This window comes from Perissodus microlepis, chromosome 19 (genome assembly GCF_051167445.1).
Source record: "Perissodus microlepis isolate ML-2025 ecotype Zambia chromosome 19, ASM5116744v1, whole genome shotgun sequence".
In the NCBI taxonomy this organism is placed as follows: Eukaryota; Metazoa; Chordata; class Actinopteri; order Cichliformes; family Cichlidae; genus Perissodus; species Perissodus microlepis.
In genome coordinates this window covers 2,070,623-2,095,570 of record NC_140479.1, presented here as the reverse complement: position 1 = coordinate 2,095,570, position 24,948 = coordinate 2,070,623, and the positions used below count along the sequence as shown (strand labels likewise).

At 41.0% G+C, this 24,948-nt stretch overlaps 1 protein-coding gene across 9 annotated transcripts in view; it reads right to left on the bottom strand.

The window, feature by feature from the left end:
- Positions 1–24,948, bottom strand: part of nrxn3a (neurexin 3a) — a 201,588-nt gene that overhangs the window by 154,478 nt on the left and 22,162 nt on the right. For 7 of the 9 annotated variants that reach the window (XR_014798685.1, XR_014798686.1, XM_084915427.1 and 4 more), the window contains exons 3-5: positions 14,938–14,961; positions 13,806–13,832; positions 12,052–12,120 (exon numbers count right to left, since the gene is read on the bottom strand). Coding sequence is in view for 6 of the 9 variants with exons in the window: in XM_084915427.1 (XP_084771553.1) it covers positions 12,052–12,120; positions 13,806–13,832; positions 14,938–14,961 (120 nt within the window). In the remaining 3 variants the exon portion in view is untranslated. The remainder of the gene's footprint in view (positions 1–12,051; positions 12,121–13,805; positions 13,833–14,937; positions 14,962–24,948) is intronic. The other 2 variants (XR_014798687.1, XM_084915426.1) reach the window with 1 other exon arrangement.

Genomic DNA, 24,948 nt, shown 5'->3' with positions numbered 1-24,948 from the left:
AATATCTAGCCAGGTCGTAGAGGGTCTCTATTTTGGAGCCATTGGGATTTCATTGCTTCTTTTTGCAGATGATGTGGTTTTGATGGCTTCATCAGGTAGTGGCCACTGGAGTGGTTGACAGCAGAGTGTGAAGTAATGAGAATTGGTACCTCCAAGTCTGATACCATCATTCTCAGACGAAAAACAGTGAAATGCCCACTCAGAGTCCAGAATAAGTTGGTGCCACTAGTGGAGAAGTTTAGGAGATAGGATGAGGAGCTTGGTCAGTCAAAAGGGACTTGAAGTAGACCCACTGGTGCTCCACATTGAAAGGAGCCATTTCAGGTGGTTTGGGCATCAGATTAGAATGTGTCCTGGAGAATTTCAGGCATGTCCTACCAGGGCAGAGGTAAGGGCAGACCAAAGATTTACTGGAGAAATTACATCACTCAGTTGGGTTGGGAACAATTTGGCGTTCCCCCAGATGAGCTGGAAGAGGAAAGGGGTCACATGAGGGAAGTCTGGGCTTCTCTGCTTGGACTTCTGAAACCCATGACCCAACCAGTTGAAAACGGATGGATGGATTGCAGGCTCCATGCAGCGTTACATGGAGATCTAAGGCAGTGCCTCTGAATTGGCAGAATGAGGTGGTGGTTCCCATTATTGAGATACGGGACAGGTGGATGTGTTCCACTTAGAAGCGGGATCGCACTACTCGGCTTCACTGGAGCGGTCTATATCAGGGTACTGGAGAGCAGAGTCTGTCTTTTAGTCAAACCTGGGATTCAGGAGCAACAATTTTTTGTCCTGGCCATGGAACATTGGACCTGATCTTTATCCTGTCCTATCTTGAACCTGATATTCAAGAGTGGATGGGAATTTGTCCAGCCATTGGGAATTTAATACTTCTAGGCTGGACTACTGTTATCTATCATTCTCATAATGTCCTAAAAACTCCTAGACAAATCTTCAGTTGATCTAAAATGCAGCAAGAGACTAAAAGGACAGAGTATATTTCTCCTATTTTGGCTTCCCTTCATTGGGTCCCTGTTAAATCCAGAATCAAATTCAAATTCCTAGCCATTATTGTCAGTTGGAAAAGAGTGGAATGCCCACTCCAGGTCAGGGACAAGTTGCTGCCCCAAGTAGAGGAGTTTAAATATCTTGAGGTTTTGTAAACGAGTGAGGGGAGAGTGGAGTGGGAGACATCTACAGTGATTTAGATGCCATAACATTCCACTCAGAGAGCTGAGCATGTAAGTAAAATTGACATTGTACTAGTTCTACCCTCTTTTCAATGAGGGTGGAGGGTTCGGCAAGACAATCGTCCTAAACACACGGCCAAGGAAACAAGAAAATAAACTCCTAGAATGGCCCAACCAATCACCTGACCTGAATCCAGCTGAAACTGTTTCTGTGGAGGAGGCGTCATAATTATCAAAGGCGTTTGTATGAAGCATTAAATAAATTTCAGTAAGTGTGTTCAATAAGTTTTTCCTGTAATTTATTACTACATTATTATTACACAAAACTTAGTTTATTAACATCTAGGGTTTAATTTCTTCACATGTGTGGATTGAATGGGTTTTTACCAACATCTGGCTAGAACTTCATGTTAATAGCACCTAGTAAATTCAAGTGTTATTTCCCCCCTATATATTAAAATAAGAGGCATAAACCATAATTACCAGGTTATGAAAGCAAAAAGAGAGTGCAGTAAATATATTTTTTTTAAACAGATGAAAAAAAAAGACAAAGGAAGGTGGACTGTAGGGTGAGAAAGATGATTGATGCCATCTAAATGAAATGCTATTCCCAGTAATGGGAAAAAGGCGATGCCAGAAAGCAGGTCACTTAAACTGCAAAAGAAGTACTTAAGCAGTGCTGCCTGGGGCACAGTGAGCTTGACAAATATGTTAACATTAACCTTCCAAAATCAAAAATGGAGGGATGACACAGGGAAGGAAAGGGAAGCCGGGAAGAATATATCAGCTTTTATCTGCAACCTGCGGCCTGACTCCTGAAACTGGGATGGTATCTCTGCTGGCAAACACACCACTGCGGTGGGTGCACACACACAATAAAAAGCATCCATGCAAACAGATATCTTTCCAAATGTGCACTATTCTATCTTTCCATGCATGTCACATGTTTTTTTGTTCTATCAAACTCTGTACCTAAAGTATAAGCCAAATTGAGTCTGACATCTGCACATTGTTTCTTAGAGCTTAGCTTGGTTGCACTTTTTAATTAATGTCTCGCTAGTTTGTTGAGTGCAATAGTCTCATCAGCCATGAGCAAAAAGAAAAAAAAAAGGAAAATGCTTCTGAACCAGCATTACAGAGCAGACTTTCCCTTTGAAATACACACAAAGCCCCTGGCAGAAATCAATAGGAGGAGCATAAAATCCACTTGCATTTAATTAAGATAACTAGCACATTCTCGTTCATAATCTCTCTCTTTCCTCCTCCATCTTTCTCTCACTCAATTTCTCTTCCTGAGCTGCTGCTCGTGTCAGTCCCCTCTGGGGGGGTGAGAAATGTTGTTGGTAGGAATCTGGATTTAATCGTTTCCCAGATCGACACTATGTTTTTCTTCCCCTGAAGCATGTTTCATTCACCCACCCCCATAACCTCCTCTTTGAAATGTTGTCTAGGTTGTGTCCTGCAGCAGAAAAATGTTTGCTTTACGGCAAATGGACTACTGGGACTGAAATCTTAACGGGTTGCAATCCACTGTGTGGTCTGTGGGACAGTGTCAGTGTTCTGCTTCACTGTTTGCAGATGCATTCTGCAGCTGAATAAAAAACTGCAAATGAAAGATAGACAATTCCTGATTTTCATACTCTACTCTTAATAGTGTTATCAGTTCAATAGCAAGCTGTAAATTATAGACTGCTTTAGAATTCTTATGGCAGTGTCTTGTCTCAAATACACTGAAACAATTAGGTTGAAATATTCAATTAAAAAAAAAACATCTGCATTTGTTTGCATTATTTCAAATTCATCATATACAAAAACAAAAGAGACCTTGATGTTGTATGGTTGACACCAGCTTCAAGTGTTTGCAGTTTGCAGTCAGTGCAGAGCCTTGAAGAGCTTTCAGAGAACACCTTCATCAACTGAAAGTGATTTTGATTTGAAAAATAATCTTACCTTTTCTTCACCAATGAAAAAAAAAACTTCAGTTCAACTTTATCTGTATAGTGCCCATTCACAACAGTCATTACAAGTTGCTTTATTAAAGGGTAAAGACCCTTTGTATTTTTATATTCTTACATTTATATATTTTTTAGTTGGATAAAGTAAGAGAGAACGAGTATTAGTTACTATATAAGCACACAGGGATTACAAGGCAGTGTCCCAGCAGGGCACAAAGTTATGAGACAGATTTCAGCACTTTAATGGTGTTTAGTTAAAAGCTGTTCTAGGTGCTTATTGCTCAGTAGCACCTTCCAGAGGGCGGCAGGTACAAAACCACGAAGGGTACTATGTTTATTAAATGAAGCCTTTATGAACCAATGTTTCAAATATCTCTCTCTCTCTCTCTCTCTCTCTCTCTCTCTCTCTCTCTCTCTCTCTCTCTCTCTCACACACACACACACACATTTTATAATAATTAAAGACACGGTAAAAATAAAGTCCACAGTCTTTAAATTCTAAGGTTTTAGTCAGCCTTGACATATTGCACTGTGTCATTGTTTATTTAGCCAAAATAAGCCAAAATGCACCTGATTAACTGATGATCAGCTAATCAGTGCCAAGAAAGAATGACATCAGCAATGATTTGAAAGAGCAACTCCTGCTGCCCTTCAGTCTGTGAATGTTTACGAGGTCATTTGTAAACAATCTGAAGTCTACAGTGAGAATAATTATTCAAAGTGGAAAACATTTAAGACAATTACCATTATTCCCAGGAACGCATGTCCCATCACAATCACCAAAAGGTCAGGCCGTTAGGGTCTCAATAAATATCTTAATACACACCCCAACACTTACCACATCTTAACACAAAGTTATGCATAGTTCATCGCATCTGAAATGACTTAACAAACAAAGTGGAGATGTTTGGCAATGATGCACAGCGCCACACAATGACAGCATGTCAGCATAAATACCTCATACCGACTGTCAGTGGTGGAAGGATAATGTTTGGCTTTGTTTTGCAGCCACAGGCCCAGGCATGCTGCAGTCATTGAATCCATGATCTCTTCTGCATGCCAAAGTATTTTAGATTAATATGTAAGGCTATCTGTCTAAACGCTAAAGTGTGCTCCAAACAGGGAAATGCAACAGGACAATAATCCCAAGAACATCAGCAAATTTACAACAAAACAAGAAAAACAAGTGTTGCAATTTCACAGTGATAAAAGTGAAGATATCAGCCGTTGAAGCAACACTGTAACGATTATATGACCAAAACTGCACAACAAGACAGCACTAAAGTTAAACTGTTGAATGATGGGGTGTACTTTCATACGCTGCTTCTGCATTTTGCCTTCGTTTTGCAGGTAAATTGTGTGGGCTGGTACCAGAGAACCCAAGAGAATTAAGAGTGTGGTTTGTCAGTGTTTGTGTTCTCTCTCTCTCTCTCTCTCTCTCTCTCAGTGTGTGTTTTGCCTCTATTTTTGTTGCCACTGCTGTTTGTTGACACGTGATCTGTGCCAGTAAGGTACATGGCACAGTATGGCCCTGCATGAACAGCTTGGCTGTGAGTAGCTCGCCAGTATGAATCACACGGTAAGTCGTGTAGTTCCTAGAAAACGTATTATTCATTGTATGGTGCGTGTGACTTTTCAAAATGTGGTAACATATAAGATCATAGGGTAATAAGATGAGATGCGCTTTTTCATCTCAGATTTGGGAAATTATTTGTTACATCATTTAAAAATTACATTAAAAACAACAAACATATAACAAATAGCAAATAAGTAGAATGGTACATAAGATCTCGGGGTCCTAGAGCCTGTCACATCTGCTGCCAGTCTGTCACAGAGATAACAGTCAACCATTCACATATTTTGGTCATTTTAAACCTTTCGGAATAACCTGGAAAGAACCCACGAAGCCAAGGGGAGAACATGGAACATGTAAACATCGTTCTCCACCTTCCTCCAAAGACGGCCTGGGTTTGAACTCACCAGCCTGATGGAAACTTTCTGTATGAAGTTTGAATGTTCTGCCTGTATCTGCATCAACCCAGGTACAAACGAAACACCAAAGTAAGAGTGGAAAAAAAGTAAAATAAATTGTAACATGTACATGTGTATTCACAGCTTTTGCTGAATACTTTGTTGAAGCCCCTTTGGCAGCAGTTACAGCGACACGTCTTTTTGAGTATGACACTAGACAAAGTTTCTTCTTTGCAGAACCTCAGAAGCTCCATCAGGTTGGATGGAAAATGTCAGTGCACAGCCATTTTCAGATCTCTTCAGAGGAGTTCCATTGGGTTCAGGTCTGGGCTCTGACCAGGATGTTCACATGATCCTGAAGTTAATCATTTGTTATCTTCACCGTGTGCTTCGGGTCATTGTCCTCTTTGAAGACAAACCTGCCGAAGGTCCAGAGCACTCTGAAGCAGGTTTAGATCAAAGATGTCTCTGTACATCGCTGCAGTGATTAGTCTCCCAAAATGCTTTTGTGTATTCTTTTCAAATTCATTTAAAAACAAACAAAGACGCTTTTTCTTAAATTCACAGAGATGAGGGTTATCGTGTTATCTGCAGTAATAAATCGATAATCTATAATCAAAATATGCGAGGGATCATTTCTTTGGTTTCAGCAGATGATTCTGCGAGTTGTTAAAAGCAGGTCTGCAGTGCTACCAGTGTTACAGAAAATCAGTACAAAAATACATCTTACAGTGCTGAATTTGGAAATGAATACTGACATGGATAAAATAAATAAAACTGGGACTAACACTGATCCAATACCAAGTAACTGATATAAATGTTTTAGAAGTGCAAGCTGTAATATTGCTGCTTTGTTGTTACGACTTTAACTAAGCCAATAAAATAACTGCTTTCCAGGGTGAACTAACAGCATATTTCACCCTGATTCCTGGATACACTCATAGGCCTACTCATCATCTACCTGCTGTCATTGATGCATTGATATTATTGGCTAGCCTCAGAGTCTGGCACACTTACCAGAACTCAGTCAAGCACAGAAAACCCAAATGTCCAAGCATCCCCCACTCCCACATCACTGTGTCCATGACCTGATCTAACAGCTTCACAGGATTTTCAGATTTATTTTAGAGGCCAATTTTACTCAGTACTGGATCAATGTGTGTACTTGAATATCTGTATTGATGGGCTTTCTTCAAGATGGCACCCATGTGTCCCATGTGGCACTTTTTTTTTTTTCTTTTTTTTTTTCTGCCCATTCTGTTGGTTTTTGTTTTTTGCCCTTGTCCCTCTTCTCAGCTGTTTCTCTTTCCCTCTTTCTTTCTCCCCTTCTTTCCCCCAGTCAAGTCTGTCCCGTATTCAGCAAGTGAAAATAAAATAAACAATAAAAGGTGAATCAAATGGACCATTACGGCAAGGCTGGGATGGTCAATTTGGTAAAGTAAATCCGTTGGGCATCTTTCTTTGCCTTTAGACAATAATTCTGATGGCAAAAGAGCCAAACGGGACAGGCGCAAAAAAAAAATATATATATATATAAATAAATTTAAAAAAAATAAAAAATAAAAAGGATTTATAAAAGTCTAAAAAAAAAAAAAAAAAAAAAAGATGGCACCCATGTTTGGTTGCCGCTGCTGGTGTAGTTTTTTATTGCCGGACATCGCCATTTGCAGCGTTATGTTTTTCTTTTGTATGCTGTTTGAATTCATGATCGACGTACATTACGGATTCATTGGACAGCTAATGTGACAGCTGGAGCAACTACAGCAAAGCCTTTCCTCCTTTCTGTGTTCCTCAGTGGAGTGTTTGATACTGTACTCAACACAGAGAGTTATTATTGAGGTGAAACAGGCAGCATTGGAGGCTTCTTGGCTGTGGGGAGACTCCCAGCGCCTGTGGCCAGTTCCTCTCCTGTCATTTGGCAGGCACACTGCCCTGCTGTCTGTGGCTCTGGGTCCACGGCTCGATGGCAGAATGGTCATCTGGGTCTGTTTTACTGGTGGCAGCGATGTCCTCTCATCAGTGATCGTTTTATCTGTTTTAGGAGTCAATGCAGGTTCACAGATGTATACAGGTGTTGAATTCCAGTGAGCTGCTGAATGTCCCAATCAATGGTCACCAATCCAGTTTGCCCTGCTTAATGTTTTCTAACTTACATTATTTATTCTAAATAATGTCTTTATTAAGGACTCTCTAGAGTTTATGTTGCTGACTCAGACGTGGCAGCGACATATAGATTACATTCACTTCTCTGGCTGCTCCGTCAATGGAACGTCGTGTCTTTTGAGTCATAGCAGAGGACTTGCTGCCTGATGAACTCAAACCGGTTTTCTTCATTTGAGTTACAGATGATTAAGGTCGGTTCTCCAAAAACCTTTTATTTTAATCTATTACCTGCTGGCATTGCTGGACTCTTTTTTAACTGAATTTAATGACCTTTGTCATTTATCATTAGATTGGAGAAGGATGTAACATTGGGAGATTTTAACCTTCATATTGACGAACTCTTGATTGATGGACTCTTGTAGGACAGCTGCTGATCTCATCATTATCACAGAGTATTTTAACTTTCAGCAACATGTTTCTGGCCCTGCACATATAATAATCCCCACATTTCATGACACTTTTCTTTCATCCTTTTACTTTCAATCTATTCAGGTACAGGAGCAACTCCGAAACAAAATATTGTCCAATGGTAACATGTTTGTCCTTGGATAAATATTTGTCATTTTACGAGCTATTGTCACAAGTTAGAACATTTATGGGTGGCCTCCACACCTGATGCAACAATATTGTCTCTTCCAATATTCCACATGCACCAGGTCTGAGTACAATGAGTTTTTGAACCATTTGTAAATTAGGTCACTGACATTAGTATTTCTCCATCATTGTCTCAATATAATGTCCCCCAAATTCAAGCCCCCTCGATGTCCTTCCTACTTTGTTTTTAATTGTTTGTGTTTGACTGTGTTTGACTGTGTTGGCCACTGTATCATGGAAATGATTATTGCTCAGTTTCCAGCTCAAACAAGCTGCTGTTGGGCCAAAGAAACCACAGTAGACGCACCTCTGTCGAATAGTTACAGACCAGTCTAGAATTCTGTGTCAAAGGTTTTGGAAAAAGAGTAACAGCAGAGCAGCTTAACTACTTATTAGAGAAAGACAATGTTATGGATATGTCTCAGTATTGTTTTCACAAACTATCGAAACTGCTTTAACATTTTGGTTTAATTGTATATTAAGTTGATACTTTATTGCAGTATCTTTACAAACAAGCTATAGGCTCATGTATCTATCTATCAGAGAGATTTTTTACTGTTTGTATGAATCAAGTGATGTCTGAAGCAACAGCAAGATAACATGCATGGTAGTGATATTGTTCACTCATCGTCATAAACACCAGTGAAAACAGAAAAGTGCATCCTCACAGGCAACAAAACTGAACAAAGTTTTATCTCAGGAAAGACTTTACAACTCAAAATACTGTTCAATTACATACATACATTACAAACTAGTTTCAGCTACGATTGCGACAGCTTTATTGCCAGTGTGCATTTTTGCACACACTCTCTTATGTGGCTCTACTGCTTCATCAAAACGCATAGGCTTATGTAAACGAGCAGAAGGTATACAAAAATACAATAAAAGAAAAAATACAAACAGAGAACGAAGCTAACAAAAACTGATGAGCCAAAGAAAGAGGGGCAGGCAGTGAAGGAAAGACAATAAAAGAGGAGTAAAAAGATGCAGAGTAAGAAAGCAAAGACAGATAAGTAGAGCAGAGAGGGTGACTGATCATGAAAATAATAAAAAGACAAAAAGAGTCTGACCACATATCTGAACAAGATGAGGACAGAATCGCTTTATGTCAGCCCAAAACATCAAGAAATGTGACTCCACAACTGCAGACGCACCGTATTCCTTTCTTGCGCTGCTATTCTGCCACCAGTGAGCTGCCATGCAAATGGAGCCAGAACGGAGCCTCTTGTCTGCCTAACACGAGACAACAGGGAGCCTGTGTATGTGTGTGATACCTAATAATGTCTACATCTTGCTCAAGGATTAGACACAGTAACAAGAAAAACAGCACAGGTGGTGAGGGAAGAGGAATCTCCAGGAGCTTACACAAGCTTTTTCTGTGAATGGGGGAAGCCATCACAGGTGTACACAGCGAGATCCAGCCAATCACAGCTTCTCAGGACAAACACCCGACAACCTTTTTGCACTGAAGACTTTGTACCAACACCTACTGCAGCTCTTAAATTTCCAAATGAATTGGCATGCTGAAGTATTATGTGATCATCAAACATAGAGTGGCACCAACTGTACATGCAGTGGAACAAGTGTTTTGAAGTTCAATTAATACTTTATAACATTATAACAGACGGGAGGTTTAATACAAAGGTAGGCTTTCTGCTTTACAAAACCAGTACACTCTATACTATCTAGAATTTCAGTAGCACATTTACAATCACACATATTAAAGATGTGATGAAGCTGAAAGTAGAAAATGTATTTTAACAGTCCAATGTTAAAAGAAAAAACTGCTAGCCCTTATGGTAAATGGCCTGTATTTGTATAGCGCTTTACTAGTCCCTAAGGACCCCAAAGCGCTTTACACATCCAGTCATCCACACATTCACACACTGGTGATGGCAGCTACATTGTAGCCACAGCCACCCTTGGGCGCACTGACAGAGGCGAGGCTGCCGGACACTGGCACCACCGGGCTCTCTGACCACCACCAGTAGGCAACGGGTGAAGTGTCTTGCCCAAGGACACAACGACCGAGACTGCCCAAGCCGGGGAGCGAACCGGCAACCTTCCGATTACAAGGCGACCTCCCAACTCTTGAGCCACGACCGCCCTGGGAAGTATTTCTTTCCAAAGACTCAACAGGTTTTTTTGGGACTGCAAAGACCAGCAGTGATTGCTGGTCTCTGGACAGGATGGAATGCTGGTGGATCCAAGTTTTAAATCTACCAGACAGGCCAGATTTGTTGACCTTGGTAAGCCACTTTCCAAGTTCTTGATTTAGCTTCTGGATTTCTTCAGGCTTACCCAAACTCTTGACTGGTTGCTCAATGATGGATGAGATGACCGTCCCTAAAATCAGCCACTTCAACTTCCCTTCCGTCAGCACCATGGGCCATTACTTGGAGGGCTTGAAAATTATCCTAGCTCATGTGATGAGCTTAGAAGGATGCTTCCAGGACTATTCTGAGTAGACCAATTGGCAGGTTTTCAGATAGGCAGCAATTCATGATGGTGGGGTGGACTTTAAAGGCTTTTGCTTGCTCAGTTTGTGGATACATCAGCAAGTGCAATGTGTAACACAAAGGTTATAATCATCTCTCCTAATCAGAAACCCTGGCTAAATGTGGAGGTGAGATCTCTTAAGGATACAGGGCTCAGCGTTTGCATCTGAAGATCCAGTGGCACTGAGAAGAGCAGGGAGGGAATTGGATGCAGATATTAAACTGGGAAAGGCAACCTATGCCCAAAATATACATGATCATTTTTTTCACCAGTGGCCCTTGAAGCATGTGGAAGGGTATAAAGAGCATCACTGGGTTTTAAGACAGTGTGCTCAGGAACTCACCATGGTGTTGACATTTTTAACATCTCTGTCTCTCTGGCTTTGGTCCATTGTTTTCCCAGTGGCCAAAGACCCAGCTGAGAAAGCCATGAGTAACTATTGCCTGGTGGCTTTCACCCCACTTATCATGAAGTAGCTGGAATGGCTGCTTTTGGCCACATTCAGGAGTCAGTTGACATCAGTGTGGGTCCACAGCAGCATGCATACAGGAAGAACCAGTCTGTGTCTGTCATCCACTCTGCTCTCATGCATGTGTCAGCCTGCTCTTTCTGAACTCTGACTCTGTATTTAATACCATCATTCCACAGACACTAACCAATAAGCTGTTACTGTGTGTAACTGGGTGCTGGACGTCTTGACAGGCAGGCCATCCTCCACCATCAAACTTAAAGCCAACTCTCCACAAGGGTGTGTATGGTGGCCTCTACTGTGTACACTTCTCACGTGATTACTCAGCAAAGTATCCAGGCAATCATATTCTGAAGTTTGTAGATGGCTGTTGTTGGTCTGATCTCTGATCTCTACGTACAGGAAAGAGGTGGAACCTCACATTGGCCACAAATTCAGCCAGTATTATGAAGGAAGCTGATCAATGACTATTTTTCATGAGGAGGCTGAAGTAGCTGATCTTGGTGTACCGTGTTCTGGTGGAGAGTGTTCTGACTTCTTCTATAATTGTCTGTTATGGCAACTGCTCTGAGGCTGACAAGACGGCGCTGCAAAAATGGTGAAATCTGCCCAAAAGATCACCAACAGCAGTTTCCCTTCTCTGGAGCACATTTATATTAAGAGATGCAGAATCGGGTATTGAACATCAACAGCATCTATCTAAAAACTAAATTACTGGAAAGCTTAAATGATCTACTGTTCTGTATCAATGGTCTGTTTGCATGATTTTGCTTGATAAGATGAATTATCAGTAACATAAATAAACTAAATGCACCTACATTGTTTTCAGACCACAACACACTGGTTACATTTTGAGCATTGTTTAAGGACAACCTGCTCTGTCACTGGTTCCATCAGCCAGGAGAAGATCATTTATTTTCTCCTGGTTGTTCTGTAAACTGCCCCACAGTGACGGTTGTTCTTTTAACATCATGCAGCTTCCGCACAGGTGTACTGTATACAACTCAGATCAAATTACAAAACACATGCACACTTTTATAAACAAGCAGGAAGCAACACAGTGTGTTTTTTTCCTTCTTCAATTAAAGTTGGCTTAATTACTTGCTTACTCCAAGCACTCTCTGTGAAAAGCCATTACACAAGAGAAGTGAATACAGACAAATAAACACCTTAAAAACATCAAACACATAACACTGCACTGCTCTTAAACACTCACAGAGCAACCGTCGCTTTTCATAGATGTGGAAAAGGAAAGATTTTGAAAAAGCTGTACCTTTGCTTTTAGCTAGAAGAGCAGGGGAGGCGGAGACAGCACAGAATCCACAGCCAAGAGTGCCCAGAGAGGGGAGAAGAAGAGGAGGGAAATTTAGTCCAAATTATAGCAGACACCAACCATATCATCTCATAGAATTCAATAATGCACAGCACCATCTTTGATGTAACTGTACATCTCAAACACATGAAAGCCACGAGCAGTAACTACTCAAATAGAGGACTTCTGGGAAAGGGGGCGGATAGAACACTCATCAGGAAAATGAGGAAATTTATATAATATCTAAAAGTAGAGATGCATGCATGAAAATAAACTTACAATATATATTGCATGACCATGCAGAGCTGTTTCACTAATTTACCCTTTCATTCATACTCTTGTCCCGTTTCTACTGACATTCATTCCTCTTCTATCCACTGCATACTTTCACCTCTCAGGTCTTTCTCCGCCTGCTTCCTACTCTCACTAGACATCTCAGTGTCTGCAAACATAGTTCCTCTCTTGACATTGTGACACGTTTTCTCTAGATAGAAATAGTGCAGCCCTTCTGACCTTCTCTATACTTCTCCATCAACATTCTCAAAACAAGCATCACATTTGTAATTCTCTTTCTGCTGCTCACTGATCATCGGGGCACTTTAAAAACTCTTTCTCATAGCTTCATGGTATGGTTCCACTCCCTCTGTGGTCACGGTAGCCATCAGTACCGGCACAGCTCCTCTCTCCTAGACATCTACACACCTGCACCAGTGTGTGATGTGGACCAAGTGCCTTTCACTCTCAATCCCTTTTCAAAGCTGCTCACTTCCTCCTTATTAATTCTCTGCACTTTCTGAATCACTAACTTTCCTCCATCCATCCTAATCTCTCTCTCATCTTTCTTCATTTATCTGCTTCTCAGAGTACTGCTCCCATCTTCGTACCACACCTGTAACTTGTTACTACATTTCCATCTCTATTCCTTTTTTTTGTGTGTGTGCCCAGTGAACACCAGTGTGCACAGTGAACACCCGTGTGCACAGTGAACACCAGTGTGCACAGTGAACACCCGTGTGCACAGTGAACACCAGTGTGCACAGTGAACACCAGTGTGCACAGTGAACACCCGTGTGCACAGTGAACACCAGTGTCCATCTCTATTCCTAATCACCCTGACCTGTTTCACATTGTTTCTAGCTCAATCACTGCCAATCCATCTAAGTCCCTTTCTCCTTAGTGTCACGTTTTACATACAAACCAATAAAAGCCTTTTTCTTTGCCTTTCCCACTCCTTCCTTTGTGAAATGCCTTTTCTGTCCTGTGCATCCTCATTCCACCAAAAGACAATTGTCCTTGTCTTCTTTCCTCTGTACACAGTATAAATCATACACCTCCTTGGCTGTTTCTGTCTCACTTCATCTCTGAACTTCCTCCTTTAACTTCCACCTTGTAACGCTTGGCTCTGCCCGATTTCCAGAAACACTCTACAGACTACGTCTGATGCTGCCCACTGTAGCTACAGTCTCTCCAGGACAACACATTTCAGAAAAAAAACAAGCTTTGTTTGTTACAGTTTTCTTAGGGCAGTAAAAAGAAGGAGAGAGGGGCAATAAAATAACATTGTATATTGAACAACACCATCAAAAACAACCACAGCACAGCACAACAGAGTCACAACCAAAGATAGACTTGTAGCAAAGACATAAAGAGAGGCATACCTTGCTCTGCCATCATATGTGCAAGGCCTTAAGAAAATAGGAAAGGTATAAAAGAGAGGGGAGGAAAAGAGTGAAAGAGAATATTTCAGCAAAGAGAACACTTAGTTTCAATACCCTCTGGTATTGTGATGATTCATGCTTTTACCCATAGTGAAAGCATAACATCAGATCACACAGGTGCCACAAAGCTTCCTGTGCCTGAGCAGGAGGCTTCCTCGTAACGAGTATAACACATAAAAAGCTCATGTGTGCTTTTTAAGTTTGTGTAGCAGAACTCAACTGACCTGCTGTATAGACATAAAAATGCGATATCTGCTGTTTGCTCTTTGGCTGTTTGAGGCAGCAAACACAAATTATAAACACATTATTGAAATGTCTTCAGTTTATTAGTTTATGTCCCTGTCTTGCTAACACACAGCTGCTTATTTAAACATCCAGTTGATGGGAGTGACATGTCTGTTTTTCTGTTTCTGGTTATTGTCCAGTTCTATTTTTTGGTTTAGTCTTTTTTTTTAGTATTATAGCTGCTTTAAAATGAATTGTGACAGAATATATAATATTTTAAATATGATTTCCTGAAGGCCAGCTCGTGAGCTGTCCAAGCATTTGACATACCATGAATGTCCTGTGAAGTTTTAGTCCACATGAACTGAATTTCATCACTTTTGTGCAAAGACAGTGTAAAATAATGAGAATTACTGCAATGCTCTAGTTTAATAAATTCTTTGTTTTCAATCAGATACTTTAACAAGTTCTATAGAGATATTTGAGGTAAGTAATCTGTAACTACTGGTATGATGAAACAACCCAAGAGGCTGTGTTGAATATCAGATTTCTGAAGGAATAAACAGAAATATTATGGACATTTGTAACTGAAAGATAAACCTAATATCTACACATGGTTGAATAATTAACATATAGTGTCATAGTAATAGTCTTAGTCATTTGTCCCTCCTTTGTAAAAGAAATATCCTATTTCAGGGAATGCAATGTGAATTATGTTAAAGCACAGACAGGAACATTTCAGTAAATCATTAAGCTGGAACAGTAGCTTCACATTGTTGTCACCAAGTCTGTTTGCACTTGTCTGAATATCTGCTTCCATCTGACACTATTCACTAAAAAAACTCACCTGGCATGTTGTTGCTGTTGATTTCTAGAGCAAAAAAAGGAGACAAAGAAAACAAGCAAAGGTAGTATTAGAAACACACTTGTTTCTTGCATGCTGACTATCATGCAAATAATTACACACATAGCTCATACAGAGGGCTGGCAGTACACACAGCCTTTTGCATGTTCTTTACAATGCAGAATGTTTCAGCAAGTAGCACTTAAAGCAGCAGCACTTTGATCCACAATCACGACAGGAAATACAAAGAGAAATGTTCAGCACAAAAAGGCATTTGTTCTCACGCATGTGTGCATTTCCCCTTATCCTGCATTGAAGTCACATTACCTCATTTATTCTGTAATAGTATACTGTTACTACAGCACGAAGACATGCAAAGAAAAAATTAAAATGTCAAATGTTAAAGCCAGAAAGGCCCTAATGTCAAAGATCTACAGTTGTGGTCTGAGACTCATTATGGGCATCTTTCAGGGTGGAGTAACTGTACAGAACAGATCTTTATTTAAGTATTAGATGCAATCCCCAACCTCAGTATAAATACAGGATCTACATATCTACATTAATCCCCATGAATATTTGGTGAAATGTCCCTTAGCAAGTTGAACCTTAACAGGATACGTTTGTATCAACAAGCTTGTGACAAAACTCTGGTTGGATAACTGACCACAGTTCTCCTTCTTAGCTCTTGGATCTTCAGGCCAATCAGAAGAGTGCTTCCAAACAAATTATGCTGACAGAAAGAAGTCAATCATGATCACTAACAAAACGTTTAACAGGCCTTGGCCTTGTCATGTTATAAAACAGTAGCAATAATAATGCAGAATTCAGCTGACTGCAGTGAGATTTTACACACTTTATTTATTTGAGCCTGTATATGCACCTTTGACCCTGCGTGGGTTAGATGATGATGATTGGATGTGAACTTGTGATCACAACTGCATGTTTGCATATCCACAGATACAAATGTGGAAATATGGAGCTATTTGAGCTTTTGTCACAGATGCAAGAAAACTGACATTTTAGCTTCTATATGAGTTTCAATCTATTTTTTACGTACAAATTTACTTGCATTAGCAAAATAATCCACTAAGACAATGATGGCAACAAAAAAATAGATCTCTGTATAAAATCACAGTAACTTAGCTTGCTACACAGAACTCATACTGTATGCTGTTAAAAGCAGTACAAATTATCATTGCAACTAATATTTATTTACCTTGAACACAGGCTTGGAGAGAAACCTAACAAAATCAGTGATTTAAAGCCACTGGAAACAAATTTTAGGTGGAACATTGTTTGTTCTGAAGATCCAAACTACTCTTCACATAAACATCGTCACGAATTTCCTCTGACTTTTGCTGTTTTGCTTCCACCACAATAAAATCAAACTTCATGTAGAGCTCTCTCTCTCTCTCTCATAAATAGTTTCCCATCTAAAAATCTCTGGGTTTTTTGCATTATTCGCTTACTTATTACCCAGCAGTCTACGGTGTCAGACGTTTTTTTTACTGGGTTTTTTTTGGTTTTTTTACTTACTTACGACAAGAAAGCCTCATTTCTGCCGTTCAATACTGAACAAATTAAAAGTTTTTAAAATTATGTAAAATTGCAAAATGCTCAGCTGTAACTTTGCTCTGCTTTACTTCGTTTTTGATCTACTGCACAATATTTTTGGGTCATCTGCTATAAAAACCCAGATCAGGAAAATCTCCTTCATGTTTTTCTGTGTTTTATCCTCAGTTACTTTGACACAAAGGCATCTGCTGTGATGCTCACACCTCTGATAAAGTCTCACAAGTGTCAGCTTTCTTTTTATAGATATAAAAATATAGATATGTACTGATAAGTGATCAGGATTATAATATTTCTGACTGCCTGAGGCAAAATTTCCCCGATTCGAATCGAATCAAATCGAATCGTGGATCAAATCGATTTGGGACCTTGTGAATTGGAATCACATCGATTCTAGAAATCAGTGATGATACCCAGCCCTAATCCCAAACACACCAATGCAATAAAAAACACATTAGAATCTTGTCAGTGATGGAGGCTCTGCTTCCCATCTTAGCACAAAGATCAGCTTTGGAATGCCCTTCAAGAAAACTGCAGGACTATTCATGGTAACGACAGAAAGAGAACTTGACTAACGGAGTTCAGTGGTTGAAAATGCTGGTCTTCACCATGATTATACCCTCATTGTATAAAATCTTTACACACTGTTTTTGCCTCATATACTGTATTTCCATTTGTTGTTGCACATTTTTAATAAATCACAAAAACACACACACAAAAAAAAAAATCCCCTCTAGCCCTGTGGGCGGTCAATCCTTCAAGCTCGGGTCCTCCACCAGAGGCCTGGGAGCTTGAGGGTCCTGCTCAGTATCTTAGCTGTTCCTAGGACTGCACTCTTCTGGACAGAGATCTCCGATGTTGTTCCCGGGATCTGCTGGATCCACTCGCCTAGTTTGGGGTCACTGCACCGAGTGCTCTGATTACCACTGGGACCACCGTCACCTTCACCTTATATCCTTGGGAAACATACTAACCCCAAGTGGCTCTCAGGTGCATCCATCGGAGTATGAATGAGTGTCAATGTTAGAGTGAAAGCTATTAGAAGAAAGTGAATGTGGCATGTTGTACAGAGTGCTCTGGGAGATTAGAAAAGCCCATTTACCATGGAAGTCCCATTTTGACCTCGGGACTTCCAGGCCATACTCAGCACAGATGTTCCTGTATACTAAACCGGCCACTTGGTTATGGCGTTCCATGTATGCCCTGCCTGCTAGCATCTTACACCCTGCTGTTATGTGCTGGATTGTCTCAGGGGCATCTTTACACAGCCTGCACCTGGGGTCTTGCCTGGTGTGATAGACCCCAGCCTCTATGGATCTTGTGCTCAGAGCTTGTTCCTGTGCTGCCATGATTAGTGCCTCCGTGCTGTCTTTCAGTCCAGCTTTGTCCAGCTACTGGTAGGATTTCTGGATGTCAGCACTTCCTTTATCTGCCAGTGGTTTATACCATGCCTGTCCTTCCATGATAGTTCCTCCTTTTGCTACTCCTTCTTGGGTTTCTGCTGCCTGAGGTATTGACTGAGCACGTGGCTGTTTGCGGCCATCTTCCTGATGTATTTGTGGATGTTTGTTGTCTCATCCTGGACTGTGGTACTGACACTCATTAGTCCCCGGCCTCCTTCCTTCTGCTTAGCGGACAGTCTCAGGGTACTAGAGGAAACCCTCCATGCATGGTCTGGAGTTTCCTTTTCAGTGGCTATCAGTGGCTTCCATCCCCTCCTTTGACCAGTTTGTTATCCCAGCAGGGTGCCTGATCACAGGCAGGGCATAAGTGTTAATAGCCTGGATCTTGTTCTTCCAATTCAGCCGACTTCTCAAGACTTGCTTTAATCTCTGTAGGTACTTGGTGGTTGCAGCTTTTTCTGGTTCCCATTTGCCTGAGGGATCCCCAGGTACTTGTAGCTGCCCTCAGTGTCTACAATGTCGCCTTCTGGCATTCCGATGTCATTGCTGTATATCCTGGTGGTGTGACTCAGTGAATCGATGTCTCGTTCACTCTTGGGATACAGCTTGATGTCATCCATGTAGAGGAGGTGGCTGACAACTGCTCCGTTCCATAGTCGGTATCCGTAGCCAGTCTTGTCAATGATCTCACTGAGGGGATTCAGGCCTATGCAGAACAGCAGTGGGGACAGAGCATCTCCTTGGTAGATCCCTCACTTGATGGTGACTTGTGCTATTGGCTTGAAGTTGGCCTCTAGTGTTGTACGCCACACCCCCACTGAGTTCCTGATGAAGTCCTGTTGATGTTGTATAGGTCTAGGCCTTTCAGGATCCAGGTGTGGGGCATTGAGTCATAGGCCTTCTTGTAGTCAATCCAGGCGGTGCACAGGTTGGTCAGCCTGGTCTTGCAGTCTCGGGTGACTGCTCCATCTACCAGTAGCTGGTGTTTTCTGCCTCTGGTATTCTTGCAAATTCCTTTCTCATCTATTGAGCCATGTTCATCTTAGCCGCTATGATGCCTGACAGGAGCTTCCATGTGGTACTGAGGCGGGTTATTGGTCGGTAGTTGGAGGGGACCTCCCTTCTGGGGGTCCTTGGGTGTCAGGACTGCCCAGCCTTCGGTTAGCCATTCTGGGTATCTCTCATTGACTGGCTGGTTATTAGCTGGTTCATTTGTACAATGGAGTGCAGTCAGCTTCTTCAGCCAGTAGGCGTGAATCATGTCAGGGCTTGGTGGTGTCCAACTCCTCATACTGGAAAGCCAGTCTTGGATGTCTGCCTGTTCAGAGAGGTTGCTGTGGTCTGATATTAGGTCCACCAGCTACTTGGCATTGGTGTAGTGTAAGTAACGGAACCCCATAACTAAGAAGATTCCTCATTTACATTAACAACAAATGGAACTCTGTCAGATAGAGTCGAGTCACACCATTACAGCACAATTCCTTTAATACCAATTGTGTGCTCTAATCTATATAATAAAATATTATTGTCAAGAATATCAAATGATGCACTGAGGTGTAGCACGATAAGTTGCCTCAAGGCACTATATAAAATAACACTGAATTGAATTGAACTGAATCGAATAAGTCCACTTTCTGAGGCAATGTAAAGATAATTGGTAACATTCACTCGTGCTGTTTCTGCACTATAATGTAGTCTGAATCCTGACTGAAACTCCTCAAATAAACAATTTCTTTGCATACACTTGTCCAGCTATTTTTGAACTATTCTTACAATATTTTGTTAATAAAATGAAGGATAGAAATTGGTCTATACAATAATTTGCTATGACAGTAAAAGCTTTTTTAAGTAAATAATTAATTGCCGCAATCGTAAAACAGGTCTGTTTTAATAAAGATAAACTGATCATATTTAAAACTGAAACATTAATTAATTGTAGGGATTAGACTTATTGATGATTTAAAGGAGAAAATGAATGAAAATAAGTAAATGAGGATAGGAGGGAAACAGTACTAGCAAACATCAGCGACCATTACAGGCACGTCTGTGGGAAGGCGACTTTTAAAGAAATGAGTGAAGTCATCACTAGTCAAAGCTAAAGCAATAGCTCAACAGAGCTCAAACTCTCTGTCAGCCTGGGCACAAGGCTGACAACCTGGCAGGTTCCCATTTTCCTCTTTCTTACATATGGTAAGATGTCCTAGCTTTACAAAGACCCTTTTTTTTCTTATAGAGCAATTATTTATCCAGGCCAAATGAAGATCTTCTAAATTAGCAAGGTGTCATTTCCTCTCCAACTTATGAGTTCTTTACTTGAAGGCTCATATTTGTGGGTTGTACCAGGGAGTCAAATGTCTCTGACTGGTTGCTTTCTTTTTCAGAAGAGCCACAGTATCCAGATTTGTATGCAGTCATGAATTAATACTGCTGCAAGATAACGGACTTCTGTACATAAAGTACAATTTAGGTAGCTGTTGCTCTTTGTTACTATTGCAAGTCATTCCCTTTTGTCTCTATTGCAGCTATGTTTGGTCTCTTCCTGTTAAACTGAAATTCTTTTTTATTTTTTATTATCTGCATTTTGAAAAAGTAAAAGACTATAGACAAGTAAAGCAGTGTTTTTATGTTAACCTAATTAAATACACTCAATTAGGTTACATTTAATTAAATATTTGACCCAAACTTTAGCTCTTATCCATTATTACTGACAGATGAGTCAATTCTTATTTATCAAATACAATATATAAAATATATTAAAAAGGTAAAATGGTAAAAACAAAAAAAGAGAAAGAAAAAAGTCATGCAAGTGAGTTATGACAAATTCTAGCTGTCACGAATGCAAAGATATTTTGCAAAAACAGACTAGTGAGTTTATTCTGGAGCAGCTCATAGGTTTAGTTAGCAGCAAAAGATACAATGTGCCTACCCGGTCGGCTCAGTATGGCTACATGTGTTTTTATATTCTTTTATGTTCCTGCTCTCTCCCTTCCCCTCTTTCCCTCCTCCCTCTGCCTGGGCAGAGCTCACCTGTGGGCTCCTGCCCTTGGCCCACGCACCTGGTCGCAATCACGCACCTGTGGCTCATCACGAGTGTTCCAGCTCCTTTATAAGATGGCAGCTCTGTGTTTCTCGTCGCTGGACCGTTGCCGACCCTCGTCAGTGTAACCCCAGCTCAGTTACTTGTAGAGTGTTTTCACAGCGATTTGCCTTATAATCCCTTCGTGTCTCTGTGTACAGATTCCCTGGACCAACCCCTGTGTTACCTGAGTGATTGGAGTGTGAAGAGGAGCGTGAGGAGTGGACGGAGTGTGTGTGTGACTTTCGGCGTCTTTCCCGTTCGTGTGTGGACCCCCGGAGCCCGGCTTTCCCCTCACCTTTGTAAATAATCACCTGGTGTATTGTAATAAAGACTCTTGTGCTTTCAAGACCTAGAGCCTGCGCGTGAGTCCGTTCAGTACCGTTGTGACACAATGTTCTTGGTTAAAAACCAATTCTGCTCTTAGATTAGTGAAGAATATCTTCCTGTATTCATTTTGGCCACTCACAGAAATGAAGCAATGGTGTGACTGACTTGCGATCCATTAAATCCTCTTAGCATGGACAAATTGGGCATGTTAGGGAGTTAACACGAACGCAGGCAGATGGAAGTCAATCTGATATACATTAAATATTAATTCAGTTTAAAGTGAAGACTGTCAACTGTGCTCAAATGTCGAACAAGCTGATCCAGTGGTAACCAGGGGGAGGAAGTGTGTGTTGTGTGTGCGTGTGTCTGTGTGTGTGTGCGTGTGCGTGTGTGTGTACACAACAAGCTGTATTAACGACATATTTCAATGAAAGTCTCAGCAGTACTGAATATGATGGCACACCAGTGATTACCAACATTTGACTGGTTAGTTTTCATTTCCAACGTTATCGTGGACGTTCTGGAGTCGATAGATAAAAAAACGATCCAGTTTTGATGCATGTCTGTCACTACTTGAAATTCTCCACAAAGAGTTTCAAGCTTTCTGTAATTCAGTGAAGCAGAGCACAGCCTTCGGAGAACTGGCAGAATCATTCACAGAGGGAATGACGTGACTCTCAGAAGAAGACAAAGAAAGTCAAAGGAACCATTGGTAGGTTTTAAACCCCTTTATTGGGCTTAGGTGATTGTTTACAGTACAGTACAGTTAGATGGACATTAGCTATTGTCCAACAGCCCTTATTCAATATTAGAATATTGCTATAAACCTTATTGGGCTGTAAATCTGTTTCCCTGTTCCTTTTACCTTTTGAGTGACAGAGGACGATAGTGAAGGAGAGGAGGAAAAGAAACAAGCAGCGGTGGACTTGTAGTGGTAGTGGTCAGACCAGGTCATCATCACGGATGCCTCCGTACTTTGACAGCCCCTGTAGCCCCTGTTTGAGTATGTTCACTGATTATTGGTTATTACTGGTTATTTCACATAACTAAGCAGTGTGTTATGCTGTTATCAAATGTGCATCTGCAGTGAGAACCAGGTGAGAAAATAGACTGATAATGAAGTTGGGTAGAAAGCAATAACTGCTGAACAAAGAAGAAAGAAAAAGAAAACCAAGATGCGTTTCATGGATACTTTGTACCACACTTAAAATACTGTGGGACATTTTAAATAAAACATATTCTTTAATATGAATGGTAACAGTTAACAGCCTTCAGGAGTAAAGCATGGGAGTGGCAGTATCATGCTGTGGGGAAGACTTTCAGGAGTGGGAACTGAGAGACTATTCAGAGTCAAAGGTTCAATGCAGCAGCGTACAGAGGCATCCTTGATGATGACCTGGTCTGAGCGCTCTGGCGGGGCAAAGGTTTATCTTCCCACAGGACCACAACCCCAAGCACACAGCCACGATAAGAAAGAAATGGCTTTGGGACCTCACTGAGTGTTTTTGCATGGCCCAGCTGGAGCCCAGACTTGAACCCAGTTGAACACTGGAGAGATCTGAAAATGACACAGATGCTCCACATCATACCTGATGGAGCCTGAGAGGTTCAGCAAAGAATATTTTGAGACAATAGGGGTGCCTGGCTTGTAGCATAATACTCATAAAGACTTCAGGCTGCAATTGTAAATCTCTAAAGGTGCTTCAACAAAGTACTAAGCAAAGGCTGTGAATAATTATGTTTAAAAACTTTGCAAGAATTTCAAGCAAACTGTTTGTTTAACTTTTTTTTAATTTAATGGTAAATGGACTGATTCTTATATAGCGCTTTTCTACTCTCCTGGAGTACTCAAAGCACTCTATACAACATGCCTCATTCACACAAGCACTTCTAAACTCAAGTGCAAACTAAACTACATTCACACACATTCATACTCCGATGAACGCATCGGAGGGCAACTCGGGGTTAGTATCTTGCCCAAGGATATTCGGCATGCAGACTGGGGAAGCCAAGGATCGAACCACCAACCTTCCGATCAGTAGTTGATCTGCTCGACCACCTGAGCCACAGCCACCCCAAAATCCATTTTGGAATAAAGTTGTAACATGACAAAATGTGGAGCAAGTGAAGTGCTGTGGATATTTTCCAGATGCACCGTAGTCTTGGAACTGATGACCTGTGTTGAACCTGCACAATAAAGAGAGGGTTTGCACAAATTTGAAAACCAGCTCTCTTAACAGTTTGCTTCTTGTCCAGGTGTGTGGAGTAGCAGTCTGATTGCATCTGTACTGAAGTTGCTTGATGATTTGGTGGACTGTCTCCATGTGGTTAGGAGACCAAAATAACCTTGTGTGTATTTCTCCTCTTATCTACTATATTACATTAGTAGTATTAATAGTTCTTTAACTTACTTTTGAAAGTTCTGATTGTCACATTTGATCCTTTGCCTCATGTTTAATGATTAAAGCTCAACTGTAAAAGTCTTGTAATATATTGAAATCCAAATAACGTTCTTTTGAAAGTAGCATTGTAATGTGTACACAGCTAAACTAAGATGAAGAGAACTGGTTAAGAGACGTGACCAGAAACTGACAGGACAGACTTCAGTTTCAATGACCAGCTTCCTCAGGAAATTCTGCAGAAACGCATGGTCCTGTTCCCAATTCAAACACAGACACACCCATACAAGACAGACGTATATCAACATACAGCACACATCCACTCAGACATGGAGGGTACCCACAGAAGAACATACACCCACACACTCCCATTACAGCATCTTCAATAGATGGTCACATTATCGCTACAGTAACCACCAGACTCCTCCATGTTATTTCCAACAATCACCATGAGCATGCAATCTTTTAGATTTTGGAGCCTGTTTTGTTCATCACATTGTCTCCAGTCTGCTGTTCCACCTGCTAGTCAGAATCCAGAGCAGCCCACCTATCCTTGGTATCACAAGCATATCATGTTCTCCAACAGTCTTCAGTAAAGATAAAACACTCTCTCCCACCACCTAGACCCTAGGATTTTTCCATAGATCTCCTTCTTGTACTCTGTTGCCTACAGCAGATTATGTAACTTCTATCACCTTGAGTACATACCATCCTCTTCTCCTGTGGTTGCAGGATTCTTCTTTGTCGCTTAGAAAGACAACAGTCTCAGGCCATGCATCAATTACCACATTTCAGACCAAATTACAATAAAAAAAATATATCAACTCCCTCTGAAAGTTCAGCTTTCTAATTCCTTCAAAGGGCCACTGTTTTCACAAACCTTACAAACTGTAAGTATTTTAAGTTTCTATGCCCTTTGGACTCACAAGCACCCTGCAGTGTTTTAGCCACTAATGCTGTGATTTCCCTTATCTCTTAATGCTTGTATATCTCTACAATATCCTAATCTTTTGCAGAAGTCTGAAGAAACACCATGTCCATGTGTGGCAGGTGCTACAGAGTCTACTGGAGAACTCGTTATATGTTAAAGCAGAGAAATGTGAGTCCCATGGGTCACCTTACTTGGTTTTGTATTTGAGGGTGGACAAATGAAGACCAACCTGGAGTAAGTCAAAGCAGTCGTGAACTGGAACACCCTCACAACTCAGAAGCAGTTTCAGCGCTTCCTAGGATT